The 19,114-nt window shown below is 43.8% G+C and overlaps 1 protein-coding gene across 2 annotated transcripts in view; it reads right to left on the bottom strand.

The window, feature by feature from the left end:
- Positions 1–19,114, bottom strand: part of DNAH3 (dynein axonemal heavy chain 3) — a 225,107-nt gene that overhangs the window by 45,573 nt on the left and 160,420 nt on the right. The window contains exons 44-50 of one of the 2 annotated variants that reach the window (XM_055233091.2): positions 17,520–17,699; positions 9,619–9,742; positions 9,370–9,526; positions 8,982–9,125; positions 6,462–7,100; positions 4,082–4,275; positions 985–1,201 (exon numbers count right to left, since the gene is read on the bottom strand). In XM_055233091.2, coding sequence (XP_055089066.1) covers positions 985–1,201; positions 4,082–4,275; positions 6,462–7,100; positions 8,982–9,125; positions 9,370–9,526; positions 9,619–9,742; positions 17,520–17,699 — 1,655 coding nt within the window. Of the gene's footprint in view, positions 1–984; positions 1,202–4,081; positions 4,276–6,433; positions 7,101–8,981; positions 9,126–9,369; positions 9,527–9,618; positions 9,743–17,519; positions 17,700–19,114 lie in introns of both variants that reach the window. The other variant, XM_055233092.1, reaches the window with a different exon arrangement.

Genomic DNA, 19,114 nt, shown 5'->3' with positions numbered 1-19,114 from the left:
AAAACCCTGTCTCTACTAAAAATACAAAAATTAGCTGGGCGTGGTGGCACGCACCTGTAGTACCAGCTATTTGGAATGCTGAGACAGGAGGATCACTTGAACCCAGGAGGTGGAGGTTGCAGTGAGCCAGGATTGCACTACTGCATTCCAGCTTCAGCGACAGAGCAAGACTTCGTCTCAAAAGAAATAATTATAATAAAATAAAGAGACAAGGTCTCACTCTGTTACCCCAGCTGGAGTGCAGTGGTATGATCATAGCTCACTGCAGCCTCAAACTCCTGGGCTCAAGTGATCCTCCCACCTCAGCCTCCGAAGTAGTTGGGACTACAGGCACATGCCACTACACTTGGCTGATTTTATTTATTTATTTATTTTTTTGTAGAGATGGGGTCTTGCTATGTTTCCCAGGCTTGTCTCAAGCAATCTCCTGGCCTCAAGTGATCCTCCCGCTTTGACCTCCCAAATCCTGGGATTACAGGCGTGAGCCACTACACTGGGCCTTCACCTTTTTATAGAAGAGGAATCTGAGGTTCAAAGAAGTGAAAGAACATGCCCCTGGCTCTACAGCTGGTATGCTGTAGAGATAAATTTGGGCCCAGATCTGACTCCACAAAGATACCTTGAACCATTCACTGCCTTATCCTGCCCAGGTCCCCACAAGATGAGACAAGGGAGGCACTCACCTTGAGTACAAAACTTAAGGAGTCATTAAAAAAAAGTACTCAAGATAAATAATACATTATTGCAATAGGTTAAGAAATCAAAATTAATGCAAAAAACCCATGATGAACAAAATATCAAAATCTTAAAGACAGGATCCCACAGGGCAGGGATTACAGTGATGTAGGTAAGGTAAGCTCTGCAAATGCAGGGTCACATTCTGCTTGATTTGGTGTCCTCTTAATTCTACACCTGAACACATGCCTTGGCACATCCACCTCATCCCTGGCCTCTTCATCTCTGTTCTGTTTTGGCAGTGCTCACCTGTGAAGCTGCAAAGTCGAGTTTCTGCAAGCCTGTCAGGTAGCGGTTCCTCATCATAGCCACCTCTTGCCTCTTGCTATTCAGGAGCGTCTTGAAGGTTAGAATCAATTCGAGGTAGGAGGTGGGGGTAACATAGTTGTGTCTTCGAAGTTTGTTGTAATAATCGAGTGACAGCTTCTTGACGCTCTCTTGGAAATATTTGCACATGGAGACGACCCTGCCAAGGACACCAAGGCGCTTATGTAGGACCCAACGTCCTCCAGGGAGATCCAGTATAGCTTTAGTTATAGACATGAGGGTGTGAGAAGGGCACATACACTATGACCCACTAGAATCCTCTCTGAAGACATGTCCACAGAGCTGAGGCAAAGAAGGACAGCCAAGGTGCATAGGTGCATACTCTCACACAAATGATTTTATTTTTATTTATTTATTAATTTTTTGAGGCAGTGTCTCTCTCTGACACCCAGGCTGGAGTGCAGTGGCGCGATCTCAGCTCACTGCAACCTCTGCCTCCCAGTCTCAAGTGATTTTCCTGCTTCAGCCTTCTGAGTAGCTGGGATTACAGGCATGTATCACCATGCCCAGCTAATTTTTGTATTTTTAGTAGAGACAGGGTTTCATCATGTTGGTCAGGCTAGTCTGAAACTCCTGACCTCAGGTGATCCGCCCTCCTTGGCCTCCCAAAGTGCTGGGATTACAGGCATGAGCCACCACGCCTGGCCACAAATGATCTTTGATCAAGTCATTTCTATCACTGATCCCTTTGATGAATCATCAGGGCTTAAGCAGGAGTTCCTAAACTTTGGTAGTTTGGAGAAATCCCCTGACTTTGTAGAAAAAAAAAATAGAGAGAGAGAGACAGAGAGACAGGATTGTACTCTGTCATCCAGGCTGGAGTGCAGAGGCACAATCATGGCTCACTGTAGCCTTAACCTCCCTGGCTCAAGTGATCCTCCCACCTCAGCCTCCCGAGTAGCTGAAGTCTCAGGCACACACCACCACACCCAGCTAATCTACTCCATTTTTAGTAGAGACAGTGGGGCTGGGGTTGGGGGTTGCTATGTTGCCCAGGCTGGTCTCAAACTGCTGACCTCAAGTGATCTGCCCGCCTTGGCCTCCCAAAGTGCTGGGATTACAGGCGTGAACCACCATGCCCAGACAATTTTTAAAAATGCATAAAATAAAACACAGAATTACCAGGGAAAACAATTATATTGAAATAGACTTTTTGAAATGTTTTAAAATATTTTAAAATTTGTAATATAGTAATATACATGCTGCTTTACTGAGGCATTAAATCGGAGATTAGTAAATTTTTTCTGGAAAGGGTCAGATAGTAAATATTTTAGCCTTTGTGGACCACATGATATCTGTCACAGCTACTCAACTCTGCCATTATAGTGCAAAAACAGCCACAGATGGTGTGTAAACCAATTGGCATGGCTGTGTTCCAATAAAGCTTTATTTACAAAAGCAGGGTGAACTGAACTAGGCCCATGAACCATAGTTTGTCAGCTTCTGCATTAAATAACAAGAGTGGGCAGCAGGTCTAAAAAGCACCATCAATTTGAAGAAAATTATACACTGAGTTAACTGTAATGACGGAATGAGTTCTGCAAAGAACTATGATTCCTACTGGTAACAAAGTCAGGCCCTGCTCGTCCCACTGGGGTTTACCGCCTACATTCATCACTGGAGGAAATGCAAAGTACCAGTTGGATGTCACTGGAAATGAAGATGTAGTGTTTCTCATTCATATTCATCGACCCACTGAATTCTACCCACAAGCACATGGACCCAGGTTAAGGGTCTTCGGGTCTAGATAATAAAGTTCAAAATACCCCAAATGGAATTTAAGGCCATTGACACTCTCACCCCTGCCTACTTCCTCATTTTTCATCCATTCATTTAATAAACAGTGATTGAGGCTGGGTGTGGTGGCTCACGCCTGTAATTCCAGCACTTTGGGAGGCCGAGGCAGGCAGATCACTTAAGGTCAGTTGAGACCAGCCTGGCCAACATGGTGAAACTCAATGTCCACTAAAAATCCAAAAATTAGCTGGGCATGGAGGCTCACACCTGTAATCTCAGCTACTCAGGAGGCTGAGGCACAAGAATCACTTTAACCCGGGAGGTGGAGGTTGCAGTGAGCCAAGATCACACCACTGCACTCCAACCTTGGTGACAGAGCGAGACTCCATCTCAAAACAAATGGATAAATAAATAAATAAATAAATAAATAAATAAAATAAACAGTGATTGAACCTACTATGTGCCAAGCACCTTCTAGAAACTAAGGATACAGAAGTAGACAAGGTTGACTGATCTCTAGTCTTCATGGAACATCCAGAATGATTGATATTCTCATCTCTTCCCTTACTCTAGCCAAATTAAATGCCATATATATAGATGTACGCTTTATACACAAAAGAGTAAGTTTTCACCCTTATAGGAACTAATTTTTGCTGGGCACAGTAGCTCACATCTGTATTCCCAGCACTTTGGGAGGCCAAGGCGGGCGGATCACCTGAAGTCAGGAGTTCGAGACCACCCTGGCCAACATGGCGAGACCCCGTATCTAGTAAAAATATAAAAATTAGCTGGGCGTGGTGGCAGGTGCCTGTAATCCCAGCTGCTTAGGGGAGGCTGAGGCATGAGAATCACTTGAATCTGGGAGGCGAAGGTTGCAGTGAGCTGAGATTGCACCACTGCACTCCAGCCTGGGGGATAGAGCAAGATTCCATCTCAAAAACAAATAAACAAACAAACAACCATTTTTTTGTGGTCTCAGCAGCAATGTTCTTCCTGTTGAGAATGCACATTCTAGGACTACTGAAATATCTATATCATTATTTCCAGGTTCTCATAGCTAGGACAACAGTGCATATCTCCAGGACAATTCTGAACAATGAAATTTTCTTCTTTTATAGAAAAGATGCTTTATTAAATATCTAACTAACTGTGATTCAATTTAAAAGCATAAGACATTTGCTATATACAAATTGAGAAATCTTCAAAACAACAACAAAAATAGAGCCAGCATCTGGACTTCCATTTGGAATATCTAGAGTCCTAAAATGCAATCAACACTTACTCTATCCGAATGTTGTCATCAAGCTCCACATCCTCTAGAAATTTGTTAGCCACCAACTCTAAGGCATCCGTGGGCCAGGACTGGAACCAATCAATCGTACAGCAATTGATTAGCGAAGGGAACATCCGCAGGCGGTTCCTGAAGGCATCCCCAATCGGACTCATGGCTAATGAAAAGGAGATTTTGTTAATTACCTTCCTCCGAGGCAGGTGGACCCAAGGAGGCAGGCGGGTGTTCCCAAGGATTCTGGTGGGTAAGTGGAGCCAGGCTTCCTCTTGGCGCTCCAGGGATGTGACTGTCAATGGCCATAATGAGTGCCTGGGAATTGCGGGATAATTAGTGGGATATTTTCACTTAACTTTGTGAGGAGCTAACTTTGTAAGGAGCCCATTACAATATTCTCTTTTTTTTTAAAAAAATTATTTTTTATTTTTTATTAAGACAGATTCTTGCTCTGTCACCCAGACTGGAGTGCAGTGGTGCAATCTCGGCTCACTGCAACCTCCGCCTCCCGGGTTCAAGCTATTCTCCTGCCTCAGCCTCCTGAGTAGCTGGGACTATAGGCACCCACCACCACTTCCAGCTAATTTTTGTATTTTTAGTAGAGACGGGGTTTCACCATGTTGGCCAGGCTGGTCTCAAACTCCTGACCTCAAGTGATCTGCCTGCCTCAGCCTCCCAAAGTGCTGGGATTACAGGCGTGAGCCACCATGCCTGAATCTATTACCTTCTAACTGGTCTCCAATACACACTCTATTGTTCCTTCTGCATCCCTCGGGTCGCGTAGCCAGAGTGGCTAGAGCCCTTTGATCGACTTGCTGTATTTGTGCTGATATACGGGAGCCATACACTGTTACTTATAGAAGTTGCTGTGAGGTCATCTGCTTGTTTCTGATCCCATCTCTGGCCAATCACAAATTTTGGGTTCCACACTTAAAATTCCATTCATTGTTTATTTAGACTATGTGTGGTGGAAGGGAGCATGATGTCTAGGTGGAAGTGAAAGGTCAGTGTGGGTAAAGAACAGAGGCCTGGCACAGTGGCTTATGTCTGTAATCCCAACACTTTGGGAGGCTGAGGCAGGAGGATCATTTGAGCCCAGGAGTTTCAGACCAGCCTGGGCAACAAAGTGAACCCCACACCCCCGTCCACCATCTCCACAAAAATGGAAAAAATTGGCTGGGCATGGTGGTGTGTGCCTGTAGTCCCAGGTACTCAGGAGGCTGAGGTGAGAGGATCACTTGAGCCCAGGAAGTTGAGGCTGCAATGAGCTAGAACCACATCACTGCACTCCAGCCTGGGTGACAGAGCAAGACGCTATATCAAAAAAAAAAAAAAAAAAAAAAAAGAGAAAGGGGGATGGTTTGAAAAGATGAAGGTAGAGGGGATACAGAGGACAGTCTGGCAGGTGGCCTTATGGCCTTATGAGACCGCAGGTTAGTAATTTTGGTCCTTATCCCAATGTGTGTGTGTGTGTGTGTGCACATCTGCACTTGCGTGTGTGTGTGTGTGTGTGTGTGTGTGTATGCATGCATGAACACAATGATAATATTTGCAGCATATGAAAAAAATCAGCCTGGCTTCATGGAACAGACAAGAATGGAGCTAGAATGATTAGAAAGTTGCAGAGGTGAGCCTGGGTAAGAGGATGGCAGCTTAGCTAATGGGAAGGTGATGGAGACAGAGATAAGAGAGTGGATATGAGAGACAGCTGGAGGTAACATAGACAGGACTTGGTAAAGAAAGGGAAGTACTAAACACAATTGCTAGGTTTCTAGATTGGGAATGTTATTCACAGAGAAAACCCGAGATGTCATTCTGTGCAAGGGTAATTCTCAGAGGAGAATTCAGGAAATTGAAGACAGGGGGATAGGTTTGAAATTGTTCAGGGTCCGGCACAGTGGCTTATGCCTGTAATCCCAGCACTGTGGGAGGCCAAGGCGGGCAGATCACTTGAAGCCAGGAGTATGAGACTAGCCTGGCCAACATGGTGAAACCCCTCTCTACTAAAAATACAAAAATTAGCAGGTGTGGTACACGCCTGTAATCACAGCTACTCAGGAAGCTGAGGCACCAGAATCACTTGAAACTGGGAGGCAGAGGTTGCAGCAAGCTGAGATCTCACCACTGCACTCCAGCCTGGGCAACAGAGCAAGACTGTCTCTAAAAAAAAAAATTGCTGCTCAGAAGAGTGAAAAAAGTTGCCAGAGGAACTCCGGGCCCTGACCCCGAACTGGTGCGTCGGCTGGATCAACCCCTGGAACCACTGTAAGGGATTGGGCTGCTCAGGGCACTCAGAAGACCCCAAAACACCCAGAGGAACAAGGGCAAATGGAGTTTTCTTCTTCTTACCAAGGACAATGTGAAGGTTCTTTCTCACCCTCTCAATAAAGAAGTTATACATAGAAAGAGGAGTGACTTCAACCTTCTCTCCTTGGGTCCTGGCTGCCGTCTGCATCTTCTCCACGATGTCTGCCTTCTCGTCAGCAGGGAAGATGTTAGGCACATCGCCCGTGTTCAGAAGCATGTTGATGTCCTCCACAAACGACTCGTCCTTAATCTGGTTGTCAGCGAAGAGGAACACGGTGCTCTTGGTGGCCACGCCGACCTGCAGCATGATCTTCTTAAGATCTTCTCGCCAGTCATTGCCCGTGTAGTTCTTGGTGATCTCGATCTGGTATAGCTCATATGCGTTCATGAATGTGGACAGTTTGGTGGCACTTTGCCGCCCGCTGCCCCCTATGCCCACCAGCAGCAGGTGGCCTTTGTCTTGCTTCAGGACGCGGCAGATCCTGGATATGTGCTCAATGGCAAACCTGAACATGACCAGGGACATGGGGGCCTTGCTGATGTTGTTGAATTCTTCCAGATAGTGCTCCATGACCACAGTCAGCTGTTTCAGGTCAGTGATCTCATCGTAGATTTTTTGGTCACTTTCTGGCTTGAAATAATCTCCAAAGAAGAGGCTTCGAATGTTATCATCGACAATCTTTCCAGTGGGTGACAAGTGGATAAGCACCTGCAAGAAAAGTAAATCTCGGCTGGGCATTCAGTGAATGGCCCAGCCAGGCTGGTAGGGACATCATGGAGGGAGGGCATGGGAGACGTGGCTTATTTCCTCTGAGCACATCCTTCAAGGTCATGGATTATCAGTTTTGTTCTGTTTCATTTTGTTTTGAGACGGAGTCTCACTCTGTCGCCCAGGCTGGAGTTCAATGGTGTGATCTCGGTTCACTACAACCTCTGCCTCCTGGGTTCAAGCGATTCTCCCGCCTCAGCCTCCCAAATAGCTGGGATTACAGGCACCCACCATCATGCCTGGCTAATTTTTGTATTTTTGTAGAGATGGGGTTTCATCATGTTGGCCAGGCTGGTCCTGAACTCCTGATCTCAGGTTATCTGCCCACCTCGCCCTCCCAAAGTGATGAGATTACAGGCATGAGCCACTGCGCCTGGCCCAGTCTTTTTGTTTTTTAAACATAATACGTGGATTTCATGCTGGTAAAGACTATAATGAAAGAACATTGCTGGGCACAGTGGCTCATGCCTGTAGTCCCAGCGCTTTGGGAGGCCGAGGCAGAAGGATCGATCATTTGAGCTCAGGACTTCAAGACCAGCCTGAGCAACACAGTGAGACTCAGTCTCTACAGTAAAATAAGAAAAAATTAGCTGGGCATCATGTAATTCCGGCTACTCAGGGAGGCTGAGGTGGAGGACTGCTTGAGCCCAGGAGTTTGAAGCTGCAGTGAGCTATGATCATACCATTGCACTCCAGCCTGGGTGACAGAGTGAGGTCCTACCTCTAAAAATAAATAATTTTTTTGTTAAAAGAAAGGACATTAGAGTATAAAGGCTTGAATCAGTCTATTTACCATGTGATTAAAACATTGGTGATCAGTTTGTATGGTCCCCAGAAAAGACAGTTGAAGGATGGCATCATTTCTTTTTTTTTTTTTTTTTTTGAGACGGAGTCTCACTCTGTCGCCCAGGCTGGAGTGCAGTGGCGCAATCTCGGCTCACTGCAAGCTCCGCCTCCCGGGTTCACGCCATTCTCCTGCCTCAGCCTCTCCGAGTAGCTGGGACTACAGGCGCCCGCCACCACGCCCGGCTAATTTTTTTGTATTTTTAGTAGAGACAGGGTTTCACCGTGGTCTCGATCTCCTGACCTCGTGATCCGCCCACCTCAGCCTCCCAAAGTGCTGGGATTACAAGCGTGAGCCACTGCGCCCGGCCATTTCTTATGTGCTTGATCCTCCACCAAATAGAGGTATAGACACTACCCCGGTCCCCACTCTGTGCCTGGAGTAGGAATGTTTTAGATGCCTCCTCTTCCTATGTTAGAACCCAGTAATGCTTTTGCACTTGGCCTCTGAACACAAGATGAAACACTTGAAATTTTTCTATGGAGAAATCACACCTTCTTAGCAGTGGAAGAATAACCAGATGATGCAAATATAGATGTTTAAAACAACTTTTCTTATATGAAAATGGAAAAGAGAAAATATTCACACCTGGAAGACCATAACAATCTTTCACTCGAGCTTTATAGGACCTCAGTCAAATCATGACAATGTATAGTTCATTTCTCAACTCACCAATTAATTGATCCTAAAAATGCATTTTAAGTTCATTATAAACGAATAATGTTTATAATGAACTTAAAACGCATGTTAAGCCATTTTGAGTGGATTCAAACTTATATGTTACAACAGAAGGAAAGCAAAGTTGGACCAAGTAAAATATCACCAAATCAAAAGAGCCGTTGACTCGATACTGTTTCCTGAGATTCAGAGTGCAAAGCTGGGAGTCTCCAATATGAAGAGAACCTGAAATCTGAGAGTAACGTGGTTAAACACTTGGAACCATTTCTGAGGCCAAATGATCACAGAATCTGTTTTACCTTCTCTATGGTCTGCTTGAAGCAATTGGAGGTGGTTTCCTTCACCATGTTGAAGAAGATCTGTCTGTCCTCCTTGTCAATCAGACGGTCATAGAAGACCCGATAAACCTCATGGATCCAAAGCCGGATACATTTTTCTACATCCTAAAAATCCAGAGTTAATTATTCAAACGAGTGGAAGATGGTCCCTGAGGTGGTAGTTCTCAGTGGTAGCTAAGTCCTGGGGTTGATGCAAGGATTGAACTATATAATGTTTATAAAATGCTTAGCACAATGCCTAGCATAGACGAAGTGCCTAATAAAACTTAGCTATTACTGCTATTACTACATGTTCTATGTAGCCAAGGACATGCTGAATGATCTTGGTAGTAGAATGATAGTGGCTGACCTGCAGGTGTGTGTGAGGGCACAGCAGGACCCCTTGAATTACTCGTGAGAAGTCCCGCAGGTTAAAGACGTAATGTGACTTCGAGGGAGTTGGCAAGAAGTTCTCCACTGCATCTCTATAAATTGTCTTAGTAGCTTGGACCAGCATCTTTCCATACCTTGGGAGGAAAGGGATGGCACAGTAGTCAAGGAGGGGCCAGAAACTGAGAACCCCCAGCCCAATATCCAGGAAGACACGGGAACCTCTTACCTTAAAAACATCACATCAAACCCTTTCCCGAAGTGCCAGTCAACAATCGAACTGAAAATCCTGGTTAAAATGTCATCCTCAAAGGCATTGATGGAAACGATATTCAGATGGCGAGTGAATCGTCCTGAGGAACACAACACACAAGTGAATCATCCTGGAAAACACATATTCTCACACTGTCTGTGACCCTAGGATGCAGGAGAGTTGGCTTTGCCTTCTGCCTTCATCTTCTAGAGCTGTGCTGTGCAATATGGCAGCCTCTAGCCACCTGCAGCAATTTAAACTTAAATTAATTAATATTAAATAACATTAAAAATGCTCTTCCTTAGTCTCACCACACTTCAAGTGCTCAAGAGCCCCATGTGGCTAGTGGCTACCGTATTGCTCAGTACAGATAGACAGCATCTCCATACTGCAGAAGTTCTACTGACAGTGCTAGTTTAGTGCTCAAGATTATTATATTATATTATATTATACCATATTATATTATATTACATTATTTTTTGAGATGGAGTCCCCCTCTGTTGCCCAGGCTGGAGTGCAGTGGTGCCATCTCAGCTGACTGCAACCTCTGCCTCCCGGGCTCAAGAGATTCTCCAGCCTCAGCCTCCCGAGTAGCTGGGACTACAGGCGCGCACCACCAAGCCCATCTAACTTTTGTATATTTAGTAGAGATGGAGTTTCATCACGTTGGCCAGGCTGCTCTCAAACTCTTGACCTCAGGTGATCTGCCCGCCTCAGCCTCCCAGAGTGCTGGGATTGCAGGCATGAGACACTGCGCCCAGCCTCAAGATTGTTTTTAAAAGATAAAGGCAATACATGATCATTGTAAAAGAGTCAAACAATTCAGGAATACTTTTGCTGAAAGTGAAAATCTCCTTCTTTCACTTACCTTATACGTGCCAAATCCATTCTCCTCTGCCCAAGGTAACTACTATTAATTTGGTATCCTTATATCATCTATCTACCTAATCTATCTATCATCTATCATCTTTCTATGTATCTGTATATCTATGTATCTGTCTAATCTATAATTGTTATCTATATTTATTTATTTATTTATATCGATATATACCAGCTTTATTGATATCCCAATAATAACTCACATATTGTACCATTCACCCATTTAAAGTACAATTATTCAATGATTTTTAATATATTCAGGGTTGTGCAACCATTATCACAATTTTGGAACATTTTAATTGTGCTAAAAAGAAACCTTGTACCCATTAGCAGTCATTCTCCATTTTCTCATGGTTCTCAGCAACTAATAATCTACTTTCTGTCTCTATAGGTTTGCTTGTATATCTTTAAAACATTTTTTTGTTACAGGTAAAAGATAGACACAGAAAACCACACAAAACAAATGTATAGTTTAGTGAATCATTATAAGGTTAACACTCTTAGCATCTACTGTCAAGATTAAGAAATAGAATTTTGCCAGCCAGGTGCGGTGGCTCACTCCTGTAATCCCAGCGCTTTGTGGGGCCGAGGCGGGCAGATCATGAGATCAAGAGATCGAGACCAGCCTGGCCAACATGGTGAAACCCCATCTCTATTAAAAATACAAAAATTAGCCAGGCATGGTGGTGGGCACCTGTAGTCCCAACTACTCGGGAGGTTGAGGCAGGAGAATTGCTTGAACCTGGGAGGCGGAGGTTGCAGTGAGCCGAGATTGTGCCACCGACAGAGCGAGACTCTGCCTCAAAACAAACAAACAAACAAACAAAAAAACAAAAACAAAATAGAATTTTGCCAGCCCTCCACAAAAGCCTCTTGACAGAGCCCATCCCAAACTGTCTCCTTTTCTTCCTCCAAAAGTTATCACTCTTCTGACTTTTATAGTAATTGCTGTCTTGCATTTCTTTAAGACTTTTATCATCCAAGTGTTTATTTGTAGACACCAGGGTTTAATTGTTTAATTCTGCCAGTTAAAACAACCGTATGCCTTTTTTTTTTTTTTTTTTGAGATGGAGCCTCACTCCCGTTGCACAGTCTAGAGTGCAGTGGTGCAATCTCAGCTCACAGCAACCTCCACCTCCCAGGTTCAAGTGATTCTCCTTCCTCAACCCCAAGTAGCTGGGATTACAGGCATGCACCACCATGACTGGCTAATTTTTGTATTTTTAGTAGAGATGGGGTTTTGCCATATTGGCCAGGCTGGTCTCAAACTCCTGACCTCAGGTGATTCACCCGCCTTGACCTCCCAAAGTGCTAGGATTACGGACGTGAGCCTCTGCGCCTGGCCTCATATGTATTTTTTAAGATCTCTTTTTAATTTATAGTTTTTTCCGTCTATTTCTTTCTTATATGTCTTATCCGCTGAAGATCTGGGCTGTTTGACTTGTAGAGTTTTCACAGTCATGATTGTGTTGATTACACACTTATGATGCAGTTTATCATGTTCCTCTGTCCTCTGTATTTCCTACAAATTTGTAGCTGGATCCAGAGACTTGTTGGGATTCAGATTCCATCCCTTTGGCCAGACCATAGGTGGTGGTGTGTTCTTTCATCAGAAAGTACTCAATAATGTTTCTCCTTTTGTAATGTTGGTAGCTACTAATGCTTAATGGCTACATCCATTAATTCACTGGGGTTTGCAAAATGGTAATATTCTGAGTCACTTCTTTTTCATCTATTAGTTGCAACATTTTCATGAGATACTTCCCCTCATCAACCACTATTTGGTTATACAGTGGCACAGTTCATACAAGAAAGTCAGGGTGTCAGAGAATGCCTGATTCTTTCCCATTTACTTACCAGTTTCCAAGGTAACAAGTTGATTCCTTATCATTTTCTGTAGGTGACCAACTATTATTATTGATACAGACTCATGGATTAAAATATATTTAGATAAATTTCAATCCATTGAAATTACTACCATCGTTGAAGCTTAAATTTTCTCATCTTTGGTGAGTGAAAACCTCTTTATGTTGACAACCAAGTCCTTTTGATGTAAGTCTGGTAATCTCTGATAGCTTTCGCATTATCTGGTATATCAAGACTTTACAGGCTTATTTCATACATTTCTTTTCCTTTTTTGTTTTTTTTTTTTGAGATGGAGTCTTGCTGTGTCACCCAGGCTGGAGTGCAGTGGTGGGATCTCGGCTCACTGCAAGCTCCGCCTCCCGGGTTCACGCCATTCTGCCGCCTCAGCCTCCCCAGCAGCTGGGACTACAGGCGCACAACGCCACGACCGGCTAATTTTTTTGTATTTTCAGTAGAGACAGGGTTTCACCGTGTTAGCCAGGTCCATCTCCCGACCTCGTGATCCGCCTGCATCAGCCTCCCAAAGTGCTGGGATTACAGGCGTGAGCCACCGCTCCTGGCCTGTTTCATGTATTTCTTACCCCAGCAGACATGCAATCAGCCATTTCTTTAAGATGCCTTGGTTTCTTTCAGCAGGAAATTGGATTTCAAGACTACAATCTGAGTAGTAGACATGCTCATTGTTAATAAGGTGGTCATTATTTCTTTAGATCTTTTCAGTGGACATTAAACATCAAGTTCAAATTTAGGACTATAAAACTTTTGCCTAACTTCTTTTTTTAGTTTTTGTTGTTGTTGTTGATTCATTTGTTGAGACAGAGTTTCACTTTGTTGCCCAGGCTGGAGCATAGTGGCGTGATCTCAGCTCACTGCAACCTTTACCACCCAGATTCAAGCAATTCTCATGTTTCAGCCTCCTGAGTAGCTGGGACTGCAGGCATGCACCACCATGCCTGGCTAATTTTTGTATTTTTAGCAGAGACAGGGTTTCACCATGTTGGCCGGGCTGGTCTCAAACTCCTGGCCTCAAGCAATCCATCCTCCTCGGCCTCCCAAAGTGCTGGGTTTATAGGTGTGAGCCACATAACTTCTTATGTATTACATCTTGACCTCCTTTTTTCCACCCTGAGATTTTTGGTTCTCAAAAACCCAAGGGATAAGATAAATAGAAAATTCTACATTTTCAATTGTTCTATATCTACATCATCAATAATATAGTCCTTACATAGTATCATCTCTCCATTTAGTCTTAGTTCAACAAATAACCATATAGTTAGTGCTTACTACTAGTTATATCAATCTCTCCATAGATTACCTGAAATCTGTTTTCTAGGAGATTCCTGAGAAATGCCTTAAAAAAAAATAGTCTCTGAGCTTGTGCATGTTGATAACAATTTTCCTTTAATACTTGAAGATTAATTTTTCTGGCTATAAAATCCTCAACTCTCGTTTTATTTCCTTAAGTATCTTAAATGTGTTATTCCATTTTTTTCTGGTATTAAGCATTGCTATTGAAAACACTTAAAGTTGATCTAACTTTATTTCCCATATAAGTTGTGTGCTATTTTTGTCTAGATGCCCAAAAGTTTTTTTCTTTTTTTTAATTTGTGAGACAGGGTCTTGCTCTGTCACCCTGGTTGCAGTGCAGTCTGGTGTAATCATAGCTCACTGGAGCCTTGACCTCCCTGCCTCAAGCAATCCTCCCGTCTCAGTCTTCTGAGTAGCTGGGACTACAGGCACATGCCACCCACACCTGAATAATTTATTTTTCTTGAAAGCCCTCTATTTTTTGCTGTTTATTAGCGTATGCCTTGGTAGTGATCATTTTGAGTCAATATTCTTAGGTATACAATGTGCTCTTCCAGTATGTAATTCTCAAAATGTTTTTTTTGAGTATTTTATTGGATTATATATTTTGTATTATTTCTTCTGTTTCTTTATTTTTATTTTCTTCTTCAGATACTTCAGATACTTCATGTTGGATTTTCTTTGTAACTTCAATATTTGTCATTTTCTCTCAAATCCTTTTAATCCTTTTCTTCATTTCTTTTTTAAAAAATGGCCTGGCGCAGTGTCTCACGCCTGTAATCCCAGTACTTTGGGAGGCCGAGGTGGGTGGATCACCTGAGATCCAGAGTTTGAGACCAGCCTGGCTAACAGGATGAAACCCCATCTCTACTAAAACTACAAAAAAATTAGCCGGGCATTGTGGTGGGTGCCTGTAATCCCGGCTACTTAGGGAACTGAGGCAAGAGAATCACTTGAACCTGGAGGCGGAGGTTGCAGTGAGCTGAGATCACGCCATTGCACTCCAGCCTGGGCAACAACAGCGAGACTCTGTCTCAAAATATAAATTGATTAAATAAAAAATAAAAAGTTTTTATTGTGATAAAATATATATAACATAAAATTGGCCATTTTAACCATTTTTAAGTGTACAGTTCAGAGGCATCAAGCACATTCACGTTGTTGTGCAACCATCTCCACCATTCATCTACAGAACTTTCATCTTCCCAAACTAAAAATCATTCATTCAACAGTCACTCCTCAATCTCCCCTCCCTCCAAACTTTGACAACCACTTATTCTACTTTTTGTCTCTGTCAATTTGACTACTTTGAGTACCTCATGTAAGTGGAATCATACAGTATTTGCCTTTTTGTGAATGGTTTATTTCACTTAATGATATGGTTTATTTCACTTAAAGACAGTAACGTCTTTAAGTTTCATCCATGTTGTACATGTCTTTATTTTTTTATTTTAAAAATCTCCTCCTTTTATTATTTTTTTCCTACAGCATTATTTGCCATGTTTATTCTTTCTTGTGTTCCTCCTAGTTTTTGGTTTCATTTTTCTTTTCTTTTTTTTAAAGACAGGGTCTCACCCAGGTTGGAGTATTGTGGTGCGATCTTGGCTCACTGAAGCCTTGATCTCCCAAGGTTCAAGCGATCCTCCTGCCTCAGCCCCCTAAGTAGCTGGGACTACAGGTGCATGCCACCATACCCAGATAATTTTTTTTTTTTTTTGTATTTTTTGTAGAGATGGCGTTTCGCCAAGTTGCCCAGGCTGGTCTCAAACTCCTGACCTCAAGTAATCTGCCTGCTTTGGCCTCCCAAAGTGCTGAGATTACAGCTGTGAGCCAGAGCCCGGCCTTTTCTTTCTTTTTTTGAGACAAGGTCTCACCCAGGCTGGAGTGCAATGGTGCAATCGTGGCTCACTGCAACCTCTGCCTCCCAGGTTCAAGCAATTCTTGTGCTTCAGCCTCCCGGGTAGCTGGGATAACAGGTGTGCACCATGCCCGGCTAATTTTTGTATTTTTAGTAGAGACGGGGTTTCGCCATGTTGGCCAGGCCGGTCTCGAACTCCTGGCCTCTTGAGATCTGCCCACTTCGGCCTCCCAAAGTGTTGAGATCATAGGCATGAGCCACTGCACCTGGACTCTCTTGGTTTCTTATATGTTCAAAAATACAGTGAGTTGCTTTCTGAAAATTTCCGCCTTTTTTCCCCTCTCTTTTATTTGGACCTTCTCTTTCCTTTGTTTCTATTCATCTTAACCTTCTCCATTCTAATTCAGCTACCAGCATTTTCTCTTCAGTATAGGGTCCTGCCTTGGAAGGGGACACCTGACTGGTCAGTTTTGAGAAATCACAGGGGCTAGCATCCCCTTCAGAGCTCATGGCTCACTGCAGTCACTAGTTTCAGCAGGTGAAAGCCCTGTAAACTTCAGCTTCTCCTCTCACATGAGCCAGCAGTGCACCTGCTGACTACTTTTTGGTTCTTCCTCTCAGGTCCATTCCTTCCCGCTGCGTTCTCCTGCACAGGTGCAGGTCTTGCAGCTGTCAGTGGTTTGCTGTCACCCAATTTGTATTTTGGAATCTGTGGGGATACCCTGCAAACTAGCTTTGTTGTAAGAGTTGTTTATAGCTTTCTGGTTTTGCTACCTAGTTGCTCTGTTTTTACGTGACGATTTGGGAAGATCTGAAAACTGTGCAGCCTTTGTGGCTGCCATTTCCCTGAAATTCTTTCCATAGTTTTTTATACATACATATGTTAAAAATTATATAGATAATATAATACATATATATGTAGCTAGCATGTGTTTATACCATCCACACACACACATACTGATATGTGTAGATTTTTCTCTACATTAAATTATATGTTGTTGTTCTGGAACTATTGATAGCTATGTGAACTTAACCTTTTGATGACAGGGATAATAATAATAGCAGTTAAGGTTTATTAATGCCTGCTTTGGGTTACTCAACTCCAGACCTGTGTCACCTGCCAAACCATGCTCTCAGCCACCATCCTTAACTTTTTTTTGAGACAGAGTCTCATTCTGTTGCCCAGGCTGGAGTGCAGTGGTGCGATCTCGGCTCACTGCAACCTCTGCCTCTTGGGTTCAAGCGATTGTCCTGCCTCAGCCTCTCAAGTAGCTGGAACTACAGGCGCAAGCCACCAAGCCCAGCTATTTTTTTTTTTATTTTTAGTAGAGATGGGGTTTTGCCACGTTGGCCAGGGTGGTCTCGAACTCCTGGCCTCAAGTGATCTACCCGCTTCGGCCTCCCAAAGTTCTGAGATTACAGGCATGAGCCACTGTGCCCACTTGGTATGAAGATTCTTAACCAAAAATGTATATCAGAATAGAAGTACAGATCTACAGGACTGGGTGGATCAAGTTGCACGTAAAGCAATATATCCATTGATTCATTTATTTGCTATTTTTATTGTTATTAATTTTGCTTAGGGCACTTTGCGTTAGGTATTCTGTCTCTGGCAGCCTAAAGAATTATAACAAATACAATGGATGACTGTCATGCACCCCTAGTTGAGGCTTCTGGATCGAGCCTCCCTCCTGGAACACATGCTGGCCACACTGAACTCTCCTTTTCATATGAGAGTCTCTGTTTCTCTAGGGCCTAGCCAAACACTCCTCACATCTTGCCATCGTCCCCTTCTATTTCACACAATTTCCAACATGAAGCCTGTAGCCTGAACATGCTTCTGCTCCATGCTCCTGCCACGTGATTTGGCAGGACAGACTGCGGCACACCAACCCTCCTTTCATAAAGGTGACCCAGCTCTGCTGGGAATGGAGGGAAAGAGGAATGAGCTCTTCCCTTCACATACCAGTAATGTCATTCCTTCCTCCCCCGGGGGGCCCCATGGCTGTCACGAGCAGCATGTCCACGATGTCCAGCCTGGTTGTGTCTTTCTTGTCAAACCAGTAACCATGGTCAATCCACTGCCTCAGGAGCTCGATGGGGGGCTGGGCCCCGTACACCTCTTTGGCTGGCATGTTGAGGTCATCTGGGGAAAGAAGCCACAGACACAGCCATTGCAAATTCATGGCATCTTCTGCTCTCACAGGAGGTAACAGATGGCAATTCCCCTGTGGGGGAATCTGTTCCCAGGTTTCCATTCCCCATTCCAGTTAGGGCTTAGTCAATGGATGCCCTGACCAGATTGGAAGGGGTTTGTTTTCTGAGTTCTGGGCTCTCCTGCCTTGTTGAGATCTTTGTCCACTGTGACTATAAGGATGCATAGACTGACATTAACAAACTGGCTTTGCCGGGCATGGTGGCTCATGCCTGTAATCTCAGCACTGTGGGAGGCCGAGGCAAGCAGATTGCTTGAGCTCAGGAGTTCGAGACCAGCCTGGGCAACATGGTGAAACCCTGTCTCTACCAAAAAAAAAAAAAAAAAATTAGTCGGGCGTGGTGGCTTATGTCTGTGGTCCCATACTCAGGAGGCCAAGATGGAAGGATTGTTTGTGCCTCGGAGGCAGAGGTTGCAGTGAGCCAAGATTGTGCCACTGCACTCCATCCAGCCTGGGCAACAGAGTGAGACTCTGCCTCAAAAAGAAAATAGAAAAGAAAAGAAAAACAAAAAGAAAACAGGCATTTAATTTTTTCCCATTTCTCTCAAGCAAAATAGATTGTCTGCTATGTGCTAGACGTTTTGCTAATTCCTCCCCATATGATGGCAACAGTCAAGCTCCCAGCCAATAGAGTATTTAATTTGACCAGCAGGTAATAGTTGAACTTCAATGGGAGCAACAGATGATGAAACCCTAGGCTTTGAGCTGTTATTTTTTGTTTGTTTGTTTTGTTTTTGTTTTTGAGACAGAGTCTTGCTCTGTCACCCAGGCTGGAGTGCAGAGGTGTGATCTCAGCTCACTGCAACTTTGTCTCCCAGGTTCAAGTGGTTCTCCTGCCTCAGCCTCCCAAGTAGCTGCGACTACAGGTGTGCACCACCATGCCCAGCTAATTTTTGTATTTTTAGTAGAGACGAGGTTTCACCATGTTGGCCAGGCTGGTCTCAAACTCCTGACCTCAGGTGATCCACCTGCCTCGGCCTCCCAAAATGCTGGGATTACAGGCATGAGCCACCATGCTCAGCCTGAGCTGGGATTTTTGATAAGAAAACCAAAATGACAAGAATATATTAAGACTTCCTGAAGGGCAGGGACTCATTTTCCCCAGTAGTATATTACTCAGTCCTGGCACATCAGAGGCACTCAATAAAATGGGGGCTCTTTGAGATCACACCACTGCACTCCAGCCTGGGGGACAGAGCGAGACTCCATCTCAAAAAAAAGGGGGGGGGGCTCCTTTAGTTTTTCTTCAACAAACAATTGTTTGAATGCCCAGTTTGTGTAGGGTAACATTTTAGGACCTTTATATACATTATCTCATATAATCCGATAATAACTTTATAAGGAA

This window comes from Symphalangus syndactylus, chromosome 11 (genome assembly GCF_028878055.3).
Source record: "Symphalangus syndactylus isolate Jambi chromosome 11, NHGRI_mSymSyn1-v2.1_pri, whole genome shotgun sequence".
NCBI classification, from domain to species: domain Eukaryota; kingdom Metazoa; phylum Chordata; class Mammalia; order Primates; family Hylobatidae; genus Symphalangus; species Symphalangus syndactylus.
The sequence above is the reverse complement of the archived record's forward strand: the minus strand, read 5'-3'. Positions and strand labels throughout refer to the sequence as shown.